Source organism: Prosopis cineraria, unplaced genomic scaffold (assembly GCF_029017545.1).
Source record: "Prosopis cineraria cultivar Desert tree isolate PC_DT_omini unplaced genomic scaffold, ASM2901754v1 PC3, whole genome shotgun sequence".
Classification (NCBI taxonomy): Eukaryota; Viridiplantae; Streptophyta; class Magnoliopsida; order Fabales; family Fabaceae; genus Prosopis; species Prosopis cineraria.
Window position 1 is genome coordinate 44,830,152 of NW_026555334.1, and position 17,656 is coordinate 44,847,807.

Sequence of the window (17,656 nt, forward strand, 5' to 3'; positions counted from 1 at the left end):
CAAAAAATAGGGGACAAAAATCTAATATGATTAAATTAGACACGCATTATTTTCACCTTGAATACTAGTCAATGACTAATTAAAAAAAAAACACAACAAATAATGAAGATTTAAAATGCAAGAATAAATTCATTTAATGTCTATCACTGGCTTGTTGCACTTACAAGCCTTGAATCAAAGGTTGAATTAAGAAACAAAGGCAAAAAAAAAAAAAAAAGAAAGAAAGAGAAATAATGAGTTTAAAAGAGATGAAAGAGTTTCCCTTATAGTGAAAATCCTAACCAAAAATCTTGACTCCATCACTGCTTCAAATCATTCTATAGCTCCCTCAACCTCAACCTCCAAGCTTCAATGAAGATGACATCACCATCCTCCCCTCCATGGACTGGCACTCCGCACTCCTCCCTCGAGAGGCCCCTCATCTGGCTTTGCGACCTCCACCCCTATCTCTTCACCAACATTGTCCGTTGCTTCCACCAAGAAGACGCCACCGCCATTGCAGCCAGCTACTTCATTAGCAACAACAGCATGACAGTACGGCAATAGACATTCAACAAGACCTCTCATGGCAGGTGGCAACGGCGTAGAGGAACCCCTCAGATGAGTTGGTGGTGCAGATAGATGGGATAGGACATGGATCGAGAGCGATGGCACCTACCACTTCTAACGATACAGGTTAGAAATGTTGAGGCGGTGTTAGTGGAAAGGATGGTGGAGGGGTTGTACCTGTGTAAGGGGAGGAAGGGGAGAGACAAAGGTGGTGGCGGGGTCGATTCTGCCAGAGAACATGGAGCATTTGGTGAGTACATGTACATGCCTGGGGAGATGATTTGTTTATTATTATTATTATTTTTTGGGGTTAAATCTGGGGAGATGATTCTTCAATTTTTTAAAGGAGGTTATTTCGGTAAATATACAAAGAAAATAATTACAATTAAAACTTATGGGACTTGAGTTCATTTATATTATATATTTCATGGGACTTTTTCAGAATTATAATCCGTATATGGGACCTCTATGTTATTTTTTCACTTTTTTAAGCAAGGCTGAGTGCTTAAACTTTACAAACAGAAAAAATAACTATTAAAAAAGTTATTTCTAACTTACAAGGGATAATTACCATTGACAAGTTAAACTTAGCAAAGCAAAATGATAACCGTGAAAAAATAAGTGGAGCGAGACCGAATGAGGTTGCCCCTCACGCGATCAAGCAATATTTGCTCGCCAAAGTAAGTACCAGACAAGAGTTCCCTATCTCGTAGGCGTCTTCCACAGAAAGTTCTCCTTCCGAGCTCAAATTAAAAATAAAAAAATGACTGCACATAAAAGCAGGATCACAACCCATCTCCTCCCCAGCTATGCAGATAGATGCAAACTTTCACAGCACATAGCTTCCACGTTTCAACAATTCGTGGCAATATATTCATAAACAAATGGCAAGAAGGACAAATAAAAGGACATGCTAAAAATCCTTCCCTTAAAAGCTCCGCTTCAGAGGAGCTTGCAGGGTATGATGATTGAGAATGGGCATAGCACTAAGGTAAAGAGTAAAATCACTCTAGAAATCCAACCGTTGGTCAACAGCTCCCGTGGGATTATTCTATCACTATATGTGGAACAATTTATCAAATGAAAGGGGAATGAGAAACCGAGAAATAGCATTGAAGAAAATTGAACAATACACCAAGTATTATATTGAATAGAACTCGGCGCCATCGCAAGGAAAAAAATAATCCCTGATTAGCGATGACAACCAAAGTACGACGAGCATTCGTTCGAAAGTAATAAAAACATACATACCAAACGCATACACATATACAAAACTCGCGTTCCACTTGTAAGCCAAACAATATTCCTACGTAGCCGAAATCAGGAATATGATCAGAATCTCCACAACAAACACTAGCAAAGAGTAGTGAGTTGACGTTATAGCAATTGAGATAGGCAAAAACCTTGAACATCGTATAAAGTGAGAGACACCATCCAATTCATACAACGATCGGAGGGGTGGGAGGTTGAAGAAATATGAAGAAGTAGGGAACTGTAACGAAATTGAAATTGGACTACATGGAGGAAACAGGAAAAGAGGGTTTTAATTTGAGTTTCCTTACTGGGGATAAGGAGTCATCGCAGTTCAGTCCACAACCACACCTAGGGCAAACGAGAAAGTTCTCTAAAGGGAAGGAAGCGGAAGCGATGCCCACGGAGAATTCGATGTCATCACCATAGCGAACCACCTCCACGATATTGAACCAGAACAGGAGCACCTTCACCTTCACGCCCTCGAGATTGGTGAGCCTGTCCCTGGATATGTAACCACTGATGGTGGATTTGTATTCTAGTTGATAGGAACCCTCGAGAGAGAAACTGCAGGAACCGTCAAGAAAGGCACGAAATCTCCCGGTGGATTGATCTAATTCGTAGCCAATAACTCCTTTGGGGAGAAGACCCTTGGGAAAGTGATAGTGTCCGAGCATGTCGTAGGCCGTCAAAGCCTCATCGCCGGTGGCAGTCGAGGAGGCCGGCGGAGGCGGTGTGAGGAGGAAAAAAAGGAACAAGAGAAGTAAGGCGGTGAGAGTCATCCTTGATTTCCGGTAAGTGCGTCAGGGGAAGATGGGAGGGTTTCTTCACATGTGAATCTGGGAGGCTATCGCCTACAATTGTTGGAGTCGGTTCAAGTGAAACGATGCCGTTCCAATATGCTGTATGCCTGTATCCGGATCGTAATGATGGGCCGGTACACGTTACTTGGGCCACAGGTACCTGGAACCTGGGTTATTGATTCCAGCTTGTAAAAGTAATTAACAAATTTTCATTAACCAACCATGAAAGAAACACGTGGAATGGCACTCCTCTTGGAGCTGTCAATTAAAGTCAATTTTTAAAGAGTCAAGATGTAAACAGATTGATTTCATGAAGCTCAATTTCAATTTAAAATTTTATTTTAGCTGGCCCAACCCTAAATTTCAGGACCTCGATCCTATATATATATATATATATATATTTTATTTTAGCTGGCCCAACCCTGAACTTTAGGGTCTCGGCCCTATATATATATATATTTTAATTTAAAATTTTAAAAAAAGTTATTAGATGTAACATTAAGTCTAACATAATAAATTTAAGACAATACATACAATAATAAATTTAAATTTAATTAAAAGTAGCAACACCACAAAATCAACATCAATAATAATTAAACTTTATTTGTATTATTAGCTAAATCTTGATGATTTTTATTATCATTAATATCAATAGAATTTAATTCTCCTCCTTATGGAGCCTCATCAGTTATTACATATAACATTTAATTTTGAAGTATTTTTTATATTAAATTTAAAAATATATATAAAAGGGCTAGCCCTTTTTTTTTAGCTTAAAAGCTATCATTTTATAGTTCCAAGAAGAGGCTTGACTCTAAGCTCGGCCCTAATTGATAGCTTTTTATTGTTCTTTTCTGCCAACTTCTATGATCTATGACCATGGGTGGACTAGCCAAGCTTTCAATAATCACCTACAACTTGATATATTTTAGCCCTAATTTAACTTATTTATTAAATAAGTTTGGGTTAAATTTAATTTTTTAATTAGATCTATTTAATTAATAAGTCAAGCTTATTTTTTAAGACCTAGCTTACGAACTTAATAAATTGACCTATTTAGATATATATATATATATATATATTATGTAATATATCACAAATACATTAACTACATCATTTAATTTTTAATCAATTTTTTTATTTTTAATTATACTTTCGACCATATTGAATTTATATATTAATTTTAATGTTGTTACTTTATTTTTATTGTTATGTTGTATTTTAATTGTTAACTTCTTTCAATTATTATATATTATAATTGATAAATCATGTTATATATTGCTCCCTCCATTCAAAAATAAAAAATATTTTTTAAGGAATTGAATGTTTAAAAATATAAGGCATTTTTAGTTTTTTAAGGTATGATTATTGCATTTTAAATACCTCCATTAATAATAACTTTATATGTATTATAGGGTATTTAATAAGGATAAATATGAAAGGATAGAGTTAATTTAAAAGTAGATAACTACTTTATTGAGAGTAAGATTTAATTAAAAATATCTTATATTTTTAAACGGAGGGAGTATGTATTATAATAGTTTAAAAGTATAATTAAAACATTTAAAATTAAAATGTGAGCTTGTTTAAAAAGTTTATTTCTAAATGAACTTGTAGGTCGGTCAAATTTTAAGTAGACTTAAGTTTGAACAATAAAAAAAAATTTTATATAACTTTAGATCAGATTTAAATTTTTAATTTATCATATAAACTCAAATTTATTTGGTTAAAACTTAACGAAACCTGTCCTATTTACACTCATATTTATTAGGCAGGTCTCATTCAAATTTAACTGAACCCATGTTCGCTGAGTCGCTAGTTTTTTTTTTTTTTTTTTAAAGAGTTGAATCCGCGCTCCATAAAATCTGATTCAATTAGACTTTTGATTTTTTTAATCAAAGCTTGTGAGAGATTACGCTCGAGGAAAGCATTTGATTATTATCACTTTTTGTGAGTCTTGGTGGTTGAAAAAGTGACGCGCGTCGCAACAAATTTCCAAGGGAAGACGTTGAGAAATGGAGGAAGTCGATAATATCAGCATAACAAAATTTTTATTCTTTTAAATTTATATTAATTATTAATTTAGCGAATCAAATTTAATTGTTATTATTTGGTCCCTTGAATTTATTGCAAGTATTAATTTAAATTTTATTATTTAAGGAGAAGGTAACACAATCAAAATCTATTGCATGATTCACAAAATACTAATAACAGCTACGTAGATTAATAAAAAATGTAATTATTTATATAATAAAAAATCTCATAAATTAAAAAAGGGCGTAAGAGAACGAAAAAATAATGATTAGAGTTTTAGTCACATACACACACATATTCCAAGCCACAAATAGACTTTACAATTTAGATTTAATGAATCAAATTAATAATTAGAACAAATTTGAATGACTAAAAATTCTATCATGAAATGGTATTACTAATCGAGGAATTTCAATTATTAGTTTTTTCCTAGCATCGGAGATGGCAATTATTTTATACTTTCCTAATTTTTTTGTTGAACCGTGAAAGATGTTTCATTCAAAAGAATGGAACATACATAAACGATGGATACAACCAACAACACAAAACAAAACACAAACCACCCATAAAAGGGTGGATGATTAAACAAAAACGAATCACTAAGAAAACTATAGGCTAGCTTAGCAAGAAAGTTGGCCATTCTATTGTCATCTGTGTACACAAAATTGAAATTAACACACCGATGTCCATATCCCTTATGATAGTTGAAACGCACAATCATAAAAAATGCCCACAGTTCTAAAACCCATTTGCCAGCACAATTCAAGCCCCACAAAAAATATCATGAATTTCAGATACGGTGGCCGGAACATGATCCAATTTCCGACTAAAGCCCTGTATCAAGCCACTAGCACAGGCACATCTGCCATCTCCAAGAACAGGACCATCAGTCTCCAGTCTGAACCTCGTTACTCATTCCCTTCCCAATTTCCTTTCTTGCTTCCTTCCTTTCTTTTTTGTCTTCCGCCCATTTCAACGCCGCAAGAGCCAAACGACCCTTCTTGCAGAGCAGACTAGACAGCAACAAAAATCGCATCGTGGGCTCCAAGAATTCAAAAATTCAATATTTTATATTTTAGAATTTGAGAAAATATAGTGACCTTGTCAAATACAAAAAATAACTCTCATATTTGTAATGATTAATGCATATTTCTAAACAATAATTATTATAATTAAAAAAGATATATTTTTAATAAATAAATAATATAAAAAAAATGTCTTGCCTCGCAGTGACATGTAGTTTAAGAAAGTGAGTGGTTGCCGGATTGTAAGTTCAAGTCACTAGAGATGCCTTGTCGATGACCCGTTTCTTTAAATAAAATAAAAGAGAAAAAAAAGGGCCCGGAATATTAATTAATATCATTAAGTAGATAAAGAACTGAGAGTTCGTTACATTTATTCCTTAGCCTGACTGCCTAAAGACTAGTTGCTTCTGTCCCTAATCTAAGCCAGAAATATCCCCCTCCAATTCCAAATATTGTCCTCGCATGTATCACCAGTTCAGAACCACGGATCTTATTTTAGTAAACGCCATGACTCTGAAATTGGAGGACGCAGTGGATTAAGAGGAAAACCTAAAAGCTTTGATGCGAAAGGGTCTGATTGGAAACCACAGCGAGACAATCAAAGCCGCAGCCGCAGGCGGGACTCTCGTAGAAGTTACTAACGTCGAAATCTGCAGAAGCGATGCCGACGGAGAACTGAAGCTCGTCGTCGATGCGGGTGACGGAGATAATATTAACCCACAGAATAAGGATCTTCACCTTGACACCTTGCAAGCTCGAGAGGCTGCCCTGGGTGATGACGCCGGTTATGGTGGACTGGTACTTGAGGTCGTAGGACTCGATCTTGAAACTACAAGAACCGTTCAAGAAGGCTTTGAATCTGCCGGTGGAGCGGTCTAATTCGTAGCCGGTAACACCTCTGGGAAGAAGGCCGACAGGGAAGTTGTATCGCTGAAGAACCTGGTAAGCACTCAAGGAGTCGTCGTTGGAGGCAGATGCGACGGAGGAGGAGATCACCAAGGAAAGTAAGAACAGAATCGGTAGAGCAGAGAGACAGAGTTTTGGTGGAATCAAACGGAGGAGAGCCATGGCGCGGTAAGGTCAGCTGGTCAGGCAGGGGTTATCTTTGAGAGCCCACACGGCGCTTAACTTCAGCCAAGACTCTGCGAAGCCGAAAGGTAGCCAAGCCTGGCTTTTATGGTCAGACGCGTGGGAAGGGAAAAAGTCTTGATACAGTAAACACAACACCACAAGTGGCCATTACCGCTGCAAAAGACAAAAAACACATGACTTTTCATGTTATCATTACAACTAGTTTTTCCGGCCAAATAAAAAATCTACAGTCACTTTAGATCAGGTAACTTTTCATTAAAAAATATAAAATATTTTTTAAAAAATTAAATATTTAAAAATATGAAATATTTTTAATTTTTTAAAATATAATTATTATTTTTTAAAAAAATCTCTATTAATAATAACTTTATATTTATTATAGGATATTTAATATGGGTAAATATAAAAAGATAGGGTTAATTAAAAGATAATAAATTATTTTATTAAGAGTAAAATTTAATTAAAAATATTTTATATTTTTAAATAAAGAGAATATATTTTTTTATATTTTTTATGAAAATAAATAGTTATTCATCTCCATATTTTTAACATATAGTTTCTGTACTTTTGTTCGGGGCTCTTCTTGAATTTAACTTGTTAGTTTATATATTTTTAAATATATTAATAATTCATCCAAAAATATATTAATAAAAATGTAATTGTACCTGACGCGTGTGTGGGTACATGCTATATACTATTTTGTTAATTCATGGAACTCGCGCACTGTCCGGGTTTTGAAGTGGAGAATTTAGAATTTGTTTGGTTCTTATTCTTTTCTTTTTTAAAAAAATTTACAATATAATTTTTAAAATTATTTTTAAGAAAAAATTAATCTAATTGTACTAATTTAAGAATAATTTAAAAATTTAAAAATAGGTTGATAGAGTCATAGAGATAGTTACTGGTGGTTAATGATACCAAAATCCTATTTATGTTAGCTTATTTTATGAAAAAGTTACTTACTTTTTTTAAAAATTTATTTTATGAGTTTTTGTTATGTTTGTTTAAACTTTTAAAAATAATCAGAATTAAAAAAAATAAATTTTTTATTATTTTGAAAAGTTATTTTAAGTAGTCTTTCAAAATAATTTAATATGATATATGAGGAAAAATATTTTAAAGAGGGAAGAAAGATATCATAAAATTTAAAATAATATAATAATAAATTATTTTTTTTAAAGAAGATATCATAAAGTTTAAAAATAATTAGTTAATAATTAATTTTATTATTGTATCCAAACATAAAATAATTTTTGCCTTTTATAAAATCTCTACAAAATAAATTTCTTTTTACAAAATTTCTAAACCACAAAAAAATTATTTATTTTTTAATTTTAAACAAGCAGACTCTAATTTATGATAATTATTAATTAAGGTAACAGTGTAATATACTTCAAAAATAAAAATGAAATGAAAGTAGTTTAAAGATATTTTTATTTTTATTTTTAAAAACAAATAAATTTAAAACACTCGTCCAAACAAAAGTTTTTAATGATTTAAAAAAACAAAAAACAGAAACTAAATAAGTCGTCAATATTAAGCAACTTTTTCCTAAGAAGTTCAGACGATCATTCTGCCCGGAATATATATATATATATATATTGGCGCGGGTTTTGTTGTTTGCTGATGCCCTCGCAGCCTGGCTCAGTGGCTTGCGGGTGTTTTGCAATAAGAAAGACAAGGACGCTCACTAGAGTTGAGGTTGGAGTAGATTTTGTGGAAGCATAAAAGAAACTAGTGAATATATGGGAATTGAAACTTTCATACTCCCTCTATTAAATTAAAAATATAAAATATTTTTAATTAAATTTTATCTTTTAATAAAATAATTATTTATTTTTAAACTAGCATTATATTTTTATATTTATCCTTATTTAATAAAATATTTTATTTTAAAAAAATATAAAGTCATCTAAATAAGAACACTTTTAAAAAAATGTAATAATTATATATTAATGATTAAAAATATTTTTTTATATTTAATTTTTTAAAAAATACCTTTTAAAGTGTGTAAAAAATTAGATGGATAAAAAACAGATGTTGATGTTTTTTTTTTATTACAAGGCACGGCAAAGCCGTAGAGACTATAATCTAGTCATATCTAAAACTATGAGGATGGTACAATCAATCGGAAGAACATAAAAAATGATAGCTTCAAAAGTATCATGTGTCGATTGGTGGGTTAAGAGATCCGCACATCTATTAATTTCTCTGTAAATATAGTTAAAAATAACAATTCAATCTCTCATAATGAGTTTCTTAATTTTTTTGATAACATTAGATAATAGGTAATTTTCAAAGCACGTGCTGGTAATGATTGATGTTAAGAAATGAGGCGCGGGGATGAAATTTGGGAGAAGATGGGGCGAGCAGGGAGAAGGGTATGACCAGTGAGAGAGAGAGAGAGGGACGGTGGTGGAAGCAGTCAGCAGATGGCGACGCCCTCGCCTAGGAAAGCAGCAACGCCTTTCCTTAAACGCCACGCACCACCTACCCCTAAGGCCCTAACGCCCACTGGCCTTTAAAAACAGAAAGACTAAGGCGCTCCCGTGGACGCACTGCCATCCATGGATCTGTGATTACTTGTGGGCCTGTTTCAGAATAGAAACAAATCAAAACCATGTAAAAATAAAAACATAATTTATTTGAACAAATAAAAACATAATTGCTTGTGCGTTTGGATTTAGATCTGGCAAAAAAATAAATCACAAATCACTGTTTAGATCCATATAAATTTATGGACTTGAATTTCATCTATATTTTATTATTTCTTTCTGTAATTTCAAGTTCTTCATGCACCTTAATTATTTAAAAGGTTTTCACTTTTTGACATGAAACTTCTTTCTCTTTTCACTGCCTTCACATTAGAAATTATTTATACTATATAAATATATAAAGAATTTTAAATTTAAAATCTAAATTCAGCAATCCAAATATTGCCTTAATATTTTTAGTTAAAAAAATAAAACGGAATCATTATCTTTTAAAATATAAAATAACATAAGGCAACACTTATTAAAAAAACACACCGTTATAAGTGTCGTGAATCACTCCAGCAACAATCTAGCCTCTGTACATTTTGAAAGTGAATTTTTCCATAATCTATATCGTTTTCCAAAAACAGATGAAAATCAACCTATATAGCTAGTTTCCAAAAACACATGCATAAAATTTGGTGCTCTTGATGGAAATAGGAAAAAATGTTTCGCAAAAGTTGAAGCATGCAATTTCTTTTCTTGTTTTTTTTTTTTACTGAAGTATGCAATTTCTATAATACTTTTTTTTTTCACCACTCACAATAGTAATTTTTTTTTATCAATAGCATCAGTTTTTATTAATTTAAATGAATACCGTCTCTACATACTCATTCCAAATTGCAATAAGAACATTTATGAAATATGATCTATTTAAAGACCAAATGGAGTAGGGAGTACGTGTGTGTGTACACGAGACAAGAGAAAAGATAAATGACAACAAATTGTAACTCAACATATCATTACCCTTCCATCTATCTACTTCCCCACCCAACCCAACACTTTCAAGTTTGCACTCCCAACCACACCCACCCCACCCAAAGCTAAAAACAAAAATACCGACAGGAGGACGTGAATAGCATGATAGTAGCAGTAGACCAGTAGTATAATATTGATGTTTTATGCATAAATAAAAAATAGGCATGTGGCATTGTTTTCCATTCCTACGAAATTTTTACCCTCACAATTTTCCTATTGTGTCGGGAAAAAAGTTGCCCAATCAATTGACGAGAGATGAGATGGGTTCCACAGCCAGAGAAGTGATGAGTCCACGCTTACAAGCACAGGAAAAAAAGACGGTAGAAAGCAAACACACATTACAAATCCTCCTAGTCCATGTGACACGTAACTTTTAGCAAGAGCATGTCTATTTAAACCTTGCCAGCATGCTCGACACAAAAAAGGCCTTTACGCGAATTATAGAGGAGACTGAAAAAAAAAAAAAAACGCCCATTTGACTTTCACCAGCCTAGAGAAATCAAAATGGTTTTAGAGAGCTCGAAGTGCGTTGCCTTTAAGTTATACAATATACCTCGCTACTCTTGATCTTCATTGATGATTGGAATCCAATCAAAAAGCAACAAGTTAGAACATGGGAAATTCTTCAATCTTGTTTGCTTTGATAAGAGGTTGACAAACAAAACAACATGATATATCGCATGATTAAGGAAGCGGCAATGTCCAAACAATGACAATCAGGTACCCAGAAATCTATTGCAACTTAATCGGGAGCTCTCTGCCCTAAGAGCTAAGAATCTTGAATGTGCACCAGCAGTCATTCACTTGACATGCATCATGCTACAGTCACGCACAGATGAAGATAATAAACTTCTGAAGATAGAAGTCTGACAGGATCTCGCAGGTCTTATTTCAGCCTCGAAAAAGTTCCCAATGAACTCAAAGTAAGCGATCATAACAAATCCAATTACATGACTTGCATTTGTCTCGATGAAACCCAAACAATGAACATAATATTCGAATAATTCAAACAAGATTGGCACAAGGAAGTAACAAGCAGGTTGATTCATTCCAGGAATAACGAGTAATTAAATAATTCAAATCAAAATCAAAATGGGTTGAAAGAGAGAAGGAAAAAAATAAGAGTAAGGATCTAACATACAACTCTCATCTCAATCAGCTAGCATCTTTAAGTCTTTTTATTAATATATCCAGTGATTTTCTTTTGGGATTCTGCCTTGTTCCCCGACTACCAAAGGTTGGGAAGAGCCGATCTGAAGGATCCCTTAACTTTTCTGATACAGTTACCACTTTCCTGTGATCCAAGGCATTGTAACTCCGCTCCCTGATCACCGCGTTCAGGAAGTTCTCAGGATGATTGCTTAAAAGCAAATTGATCAACTGCCTTGACTCAGCAAGTGCCATTTTCAACTGGTCAATATCACCGTCTGAGAAAAGGGGACCCTGATTCTCCGCAAATGATTCCAAGAGCCTGATATCTACATCAATCCCAGTGATTGCACTCACATTAAACCGCTTGACAGAATCACTTGCTAAAGCCCCAACTATCTTCTCTGATATGTGAGAAAGAACCTCCTGCAGGACCCTTTTAAGGACATGAGCAGGCAATATCTGCTGAGCCGTTGAAACTAGAGTTTCCAAATAAATTATGACCTCATTAGCATACTCATTCCCACTCTGAGGTGCTTCATCAGCCATCCAGTTTACATTCTCAATCAAGGTCATGAATCCATCAACCTTAGCTTTAAGAAGTCCAGAGAGTGTCTCTTCTGCAGCATCACGAGCTTTGTTCAAAGGGAACTGCCTCCTGTTTCTCTCCACCATTCTCAAGGGAATCCCTGAAAGCTGTGCAGCATGGCGGAAGAAAAAATCGCAAGCACGCTCCAAGACAGCCATATTTGCTGCTACTTGCATCGCCTGGGAGACACCATGAACTGATGTACTAATAAGCTTCAATAAAGCCCCATCCAGAACCTCGCTCAAAAGTCTGTCTAAATATTTCTTAACAACTTCATAAAATTCTAGTTGCCCACCATATGACATGAAGCTCACAGAATCCTCTATAAAAGACCGCACGATGCGGCAACAATCTGGCACTGTTGATGAAAAGGGTGCTACGTAAGGAAAAGCAGGTACGATATCTGATGTTTGTATTTGAAAGGAAAGCACATTCATGGAATACTCGTACTCTTTCTTCATCAACATCTGCTCAAACTTATCAGCTGCTAGTGCCTCGGCGATCTGTTTACGGCAGTCTGATAACAGCAACTCATGGTATTTATCCCTATGCTTGCTCAAGACATCTAGCAGTGCATCAATGGGGTACCCGTATCTTCGCAGGGTTACTCCTAGTAAACTCACATAGTCTTTAATGAGCAAGAGATGATTAGCAGTTTGCATTCGGGAGAATTGATCCTCTAACACAGAACACATTTTGCTTACAGCAGTTTCCCACAAGTTCTCCACTTCCATTTTTGATATCAAACCCCCACCTGTCCTCAAGACCCGATCCTCAACTATAAAGAAACCCGCAATTTGTGCAAAAAAAGTCTGATGAGATTCAAGAAAAGGAGTCATTGACGATACCTGGAAGTCCGACGTCAACTGAAGCTTTCGGTTTTCAAAATAATAGTGCTTGAACCGATCTTCTAGTCCTAACGTCTGCTGTATATGGTAAGCTCTATATAACGGCGTCAAATCAAATCCTACGATTCCACCGGCTCCACCATTGCTATACCCATCCTTGCCTTCTTCCCCAATCCCACCACCGCCAACAATGAGTCCATCCTCGTCCTCCTCCTCCAGAGCATAAACGCAGTCCCTCACGCTAAGCCGACTCTGTTCCTCCGCTTGCCGCTGCTTAATCCTTAGATCCTCTTCTCTTTGCCTCGCCGCAGAGGCCTGACCGATCGCCAATTGACCCAAATTACGACTCACGACTCGAATCTCTACCAGCCAGTCCCCAAATTCCTTGCTCACCTTCCTCTCTATATGGGAACGAATCTCCGGGATCTTGTTCTCCAGCATCCTCTTCAGCGTAGATGACGGCGTCTTGTCCAAATAGTCCCTCTCAATCGTGTCCACGCATTTCAAAGCCATGTAGAAATTATCACCGGACAGATGACGGTTGGCTCTGGAGCAAACTTCCATCAACTGAATACAAATTCGCACGGATTCGAGCGCGAGATTGACGTTTTTAGACACGTTTCGGGTTTCGACAAAGGCATCAAGGGAAGAGAGGAGTGGGCGAGCAACGGATTGAAGTTTGGAGTTGGAGTCAGAGAGAGCCGACTTGAGGGAGTCCACGTCTGATAAGAGGGATCGAAGGTCATCGACGGCCAGGATGAAATCCTGGTAGTGTGCCTTGCAGACCTCCTCGATCTCGGATTCTTTGGAGCGAGCAAAGTGACGGAGGTGGTGGAGCAGGGAGTCGGGCTTGCCGGAAGCAAAAGCCTTGCGAACAAACGGCCCCAAGTCTTCGTTGTTGCAGATGGCGGAAGAGAGAAGAAGCTGGTCCAATTTGTCAGCAGAGTCTTCACCGTTCGCCGGAACAAACTTCCGACGGGGTTTGGAAGGTTGCATCGTAACAACACGAAGCAAACGGTGACCGTGGAGGCGTCTCAACCGGAAGGGATATAGGAATCGGATTAGTAGCGATTGGACGGTTGTTTAGTGAAATCATAAGAGTCGCCCGGTTAACCAAAAAGAAAAATGTTTCCTGGCGTTGAGGATTTTGACGACGGCTCGAAATGTAATGACCAAAATGCCACCGTAGTATGAAAAACGGTAATTCGTGTTTGTACTTCGTACTTTGTAGCTCAATTTGCGATTGTGAGGATAAGTTGACCATTACTAAAGTTGATGTTACAAGGTGGGGAAGACCGAAGGGAGAACCCCAACAGCACATGGACTTTTCATTTTGTAATAAAAATAATAGCAATAATACTAGTAATAATAATCCTGTCTTTGACACACACAGTTGTTTTTATGCAGTCAATCGTTGTGCGAGGAAAAAGTAAATCCATGATTAATAGTATTATTTTCAAAATAGGAACATGAGAGAAAACTTAAATAAATAGAAAAATGAGAATAAAATACCATTAAAACGATCAAATAACAAATTAGTACCATAAAATGTAATAATTAATTTTTAATTTTCATAGACTTGTCTGTTAATTTAATTTTTTGAAAAACGACATATTTGTCCTCCCCTCAACCCTCTCTTTCCTCGCCCCAGGCATTCCATTTATTCGGGTAAATCTCATCGCAAGTGATTGAGACATCCGCCTAGAGTTGGAAAAGGAAGGTTAGTTGTCCATAAATTCCAATTTTACAGAGCAAGAATGGTATAATCAACGCGACAACCAGAATAGAAGCAATTGCAAGATAAACAACACCCTGAATTCCTGATATGAATGGACTTCCGTAAACTTATAAGATCGCAGGTGTTTCCGAGTTATAAAGGCACAAGAATTTGCAAGTACAAATTGATGTTCCCTTCTGAACCTCTCCTTCTGCTGCTTTTATTCTTCTTCCTGCTGCTCCACCCCAAAAGGCCACAAGTTTCGAATACCAGAAGCCATGTTGAATCATGCAGGTTTCTCCATTGCAGAATCAGATTTCGAAGGAAAATGCTAAGAAGAGCAACTAAAATCGAAGATAAAGAAGAACTCGGGGAAGCTTGCAGACGCGCCGCCGCCCCTCCCCCAACATTGCCGCTGGTGCCGCTGCTCTCCTCCATTGGCTCGATCGCGCCAAGGATTCCTCTTCCAGAGCGCATCCTTAGGGCTAGAATATTTCTCCCGTTGGTGAGAGGCAGAGTGGTCGCTTGTGGTAGCAGCGCGGGTGATGGAACTTCGGTCTTCGAAGTTGGAGACGGAGATCGAAAGAGATGGGAGGTGGAGTGACCAAGACTGCGAGAGGGTGTGAGGCTGACGAATGCCAGAGACAGAACACGAAGGGATGAGAGAAGCGCACATACGCCGGGCTTGTTTGGAATCCTGTTTTTATGAAAATAATTTTCTATTCTTGAAAATAAAGAAATAAAAAATTTATTTCATAACATATTTTTTAAAATTATTTTAAAAAATAAAATATAAAATATTATTTTAAAGAGTAAAAAAATAAAAATAATTTTTAAGTATTCTATGATTATTGTTCTAAAAAACAAAGAAGAATAAAAAAATATTTATTTTTATTATTTTTTGTTCTCAAAACATATTCTATAAAATATCAATTCTCATAACAATAAAATAAAGATAATTTTAAACAGTCCCATCATTTCTCAAAAAATTAAATTCACATAGAAGCAACTAAAGGATAGAAAATAATTATTATATTTCATGTTATATTTGTTATTTATATATTTCAAGAGTATTTTATTATCATTTTTTAAATAAATCGTTTTTTTAAATTTTTATAATTTTTCAATTAAAATAAAATGCAAAAATACATTTTAACGTGCGTCACACCGTTTTTTAAAAAAGATAATTAAGTTTTGTATGAATTTTTGAGCAAAAAAATGCAAGGTGATTGGGGTGGTCCAACTCCAAGAATTTGATAATTTGCTTCCTAAAATTCAGCCAAAAGTAAACTATTGAAAATTGGATCAAGGATTAGGAGTTAGGTGTTAAGCTGAAGTTAAATTGAGGGTCAAATGGGGATTATAGAAACTAATTTATCTTTAATTCTACATAGACTAATTGAGATAAAAATATTTTAAAAATAATAAATTTACCTAGTAATAAGATAAATAAGATTAAAGTGATAAAAATTTGCAGATTAAAAAATAATAACTAGTATATAATATTAAAGATACATAAAATATATAATTTTATTTGAAAAAATAAAATGAAATATCATATTGTTTTGATAAAATATAAAATATTGTGCTTTAAAAGTGATGCAAATCTATAGAGTCAATGGAGAACTTCATATAATAGAATTAAGATGGTAAGGCTTGACTGTAACAGCCCTCCGCTCACCCCGCCTATTCGAGGTCTTTTGCGGCGCTGGACACTCTCCCCCCAGGCCCCACAACACCCCTTACGGTGGGCATCAGGAGACAAAGGCTTCCCTGCAGTAGTGTGTGAATTATTCCCCTTGCGGAGAGCCTCATCAGATTCGATCCTCCAACCTCTCCTACATAACAAAGTTGAGGCTGAACCTGGTACCATTGAGTTGGTACCAGGTTCAGCCTCAACTTTGTTATGTAGGAGAGGTTGGAGGATCGAACCTGGGGAGGCTCTCCGCAAGGGGAATAATCTACACACTACTGCGGGGAAGCTTTTGTCTCCTGATGCCCACCATAAGGGGTGGGGTCGCCCTGTTGTGGGGCTTGGGGGAGAGTGTCCAGCGCCTCGGGTGACGGTGAGATCCCGAGGAGGGCTGTTACATTGACCACATGGAGGAAGGCCCGAAAGGTGAAAGTGGCTTGCTTAGAGGAGCTAATGAGGTCCCATGCATTTACAATGAGTTCCAAGTCCAAGGATACAAGCTTATTGTATCTAAGGATCCACTATCAAGTTCTAAAGGCCCATTGATGGGAGCTTGATCTACCAAGAAGGCATTTAAGGGGGGGTTCTTTAATGGAGATCTACATGTTGCAAACCCAGTCTAATGGAGAGCCCAAGTACTTTGAAGAGGAGTTTAAAGACCAATCTAGTAAGGGTCTAAGAGAAAAGATCAACATGAATCAAGCCCAAACATTAAAGTTGACATTTCCCTCTTCAAAGCTAGTAAAGGGGATGTTTTTAAACCCATTCCCTTTAAGGAAAACCTGCTCGAGGCCCAAGACAATAAAGATCCAGCCTAAAACATCTGAGCCTTGAAAAATACTTACTCACCATATGATAAGTGTGGGGTAGGATGAAAGAGCACGTTTTTTGGAGCTGATTTGAAGGCAATAAATGACACGATTCCCATCATCTTTAAGCTTTCAATGCGAATTCAAAATGTTTCCAGCAATCGTATTAAAGCTAAAACTAAAAAAGGAAAACAATTAAGTTTTGAAATTCAAACTTAGAACAAAACTAGAAACAATTCAAATTCTCATTAAAGGCTTGAAGATGATGGGAATCATGTCATTTATTACCTTTAAATCAGCTCCAAAAACTGTGCTCCTTCATCCTAGCCCACACTTATCTCATAATGAGTAAGTATTCTTCAAGACTTGGATGTTTTAGGCTGGATCTTTATTGTCTTGGGCCTCGAGCAGGTTTTCCTTAAAGGGAATGGGTTTAAAAACATCCCCTTTACTAGCTTTGAAGAGGGAAATGTCAACTTTAATGATTTGAGCTTGATTTATGTTGATCTTCTCTCTTAGGTCCTTATTGGATTGGTCTTTAAACTCCTCTTCAAGATACTTGGGCTCTTCATTAGATTGAGCTTG

At 35.7% G+C, this 17,656-nt stretch overlaps 3 protein-coding genes across 4 annotated transcripts; all 3 read right to left on the reverse strand.

Annotated features, from left to right (window-relative positions):
* Positions 1-131: 131 nt before the first annotated feature.
* On the reverse strand, positions 132-2,667 carry LOC129305912 (uncharacterized). Of its 2 annotated transcripts, XM_054946118.1 has the most exons (3): positions 2,112-2,667; positions 727-775; positions 132-663 (listed from the first exon to the last, which is right to left on the reverse strand). In XM_054946118.1, exons 1-3 carry the CDS (start codon positions 2,580-2,582, stop codon positions 551-553), a joined length of 633 nt encoding a protein of 210 aa, XP_054802093.1. In that variant the 5' UTR covers positions 2,583-2,667; the 3' UTR covers positions 132-550. The 2 variants fall into 2 exon arrangements, with proteins under 2 accessions (XP_054802093.1, XP_054802092.1); XM_054946117.1 differs by lacking the exons at positions 132-663; positions 727-775 and adding an exon at positions 1,662-1,855.
* A 3,314-nt stretch (positions 2,668-5,981) lies between these two features.
* LOC129305913 (uncharacterized protein At5g01610-like) lies at positions 5,982-6,851 on the reverse strand. Its single transcript, XM_054946119.1, has one exon. It carries the CDS (start codon positions 6,728-6,730, stop codon positions 6,212-6,214), a length of 519 nt encoding a protein of 172 aa, XP_054802094.1. The 5' UTR covers positions 6,731-6,851; the 3' UTR covers positions 5,982-6,211.
* Positions 6,852-11,192: 4,341 nt separating this feature from the next.
* On the reverse strand, positions 11,193-14,041 carry LOC129305903 (exocyst complex component SEC15B). The gene has a single exon (XM_054946100.1). It carries the CDS (start codon positions 13,846-13,848, stop codon positions 11,422-11,424), a length of 2,427 nt encoding a protein of 808 aa, XP_054802075.1. The 5' UTR covers positions 13,849-14,041; the 3' UTR covers positions 11,193-11,421.
* Positions 14,042-17,656: the final 3,615 nt, after the last annotated feature.

Bases quoted from the DNA above. Each gene is read 5' to 3' on its own strand.
- LOC129305912 (XM_054946117.1), bottom strand. From the start codon at position 2,582: ATGACTCTCACCGCCTTACTTCTCTTGTTCCTTTTTTTCCTCCTCACA. The intron at 1,856-2,111 runs GTAAGGAAACTC...TCGGCTACGTAG, and splicing joins GCGATGACTCCTTATCCCCA to GAATATTGTTTGGCTTACAA.
- LOC129305913 (XM_054946119.1), bottom strand. From the start codon at position 6,730: ATGGCTCTCCTCCGTTTGATTCCACCAAAACTCTGTCTCTCTGCTCTA.
- LOC129305903 (XM_054946100.1), bottom strand. From the start codon at position 13,848: ATGCAACCTTCCAAACCCCGTCGGAAGTTTGTTCCGGCGAACGGTGAA.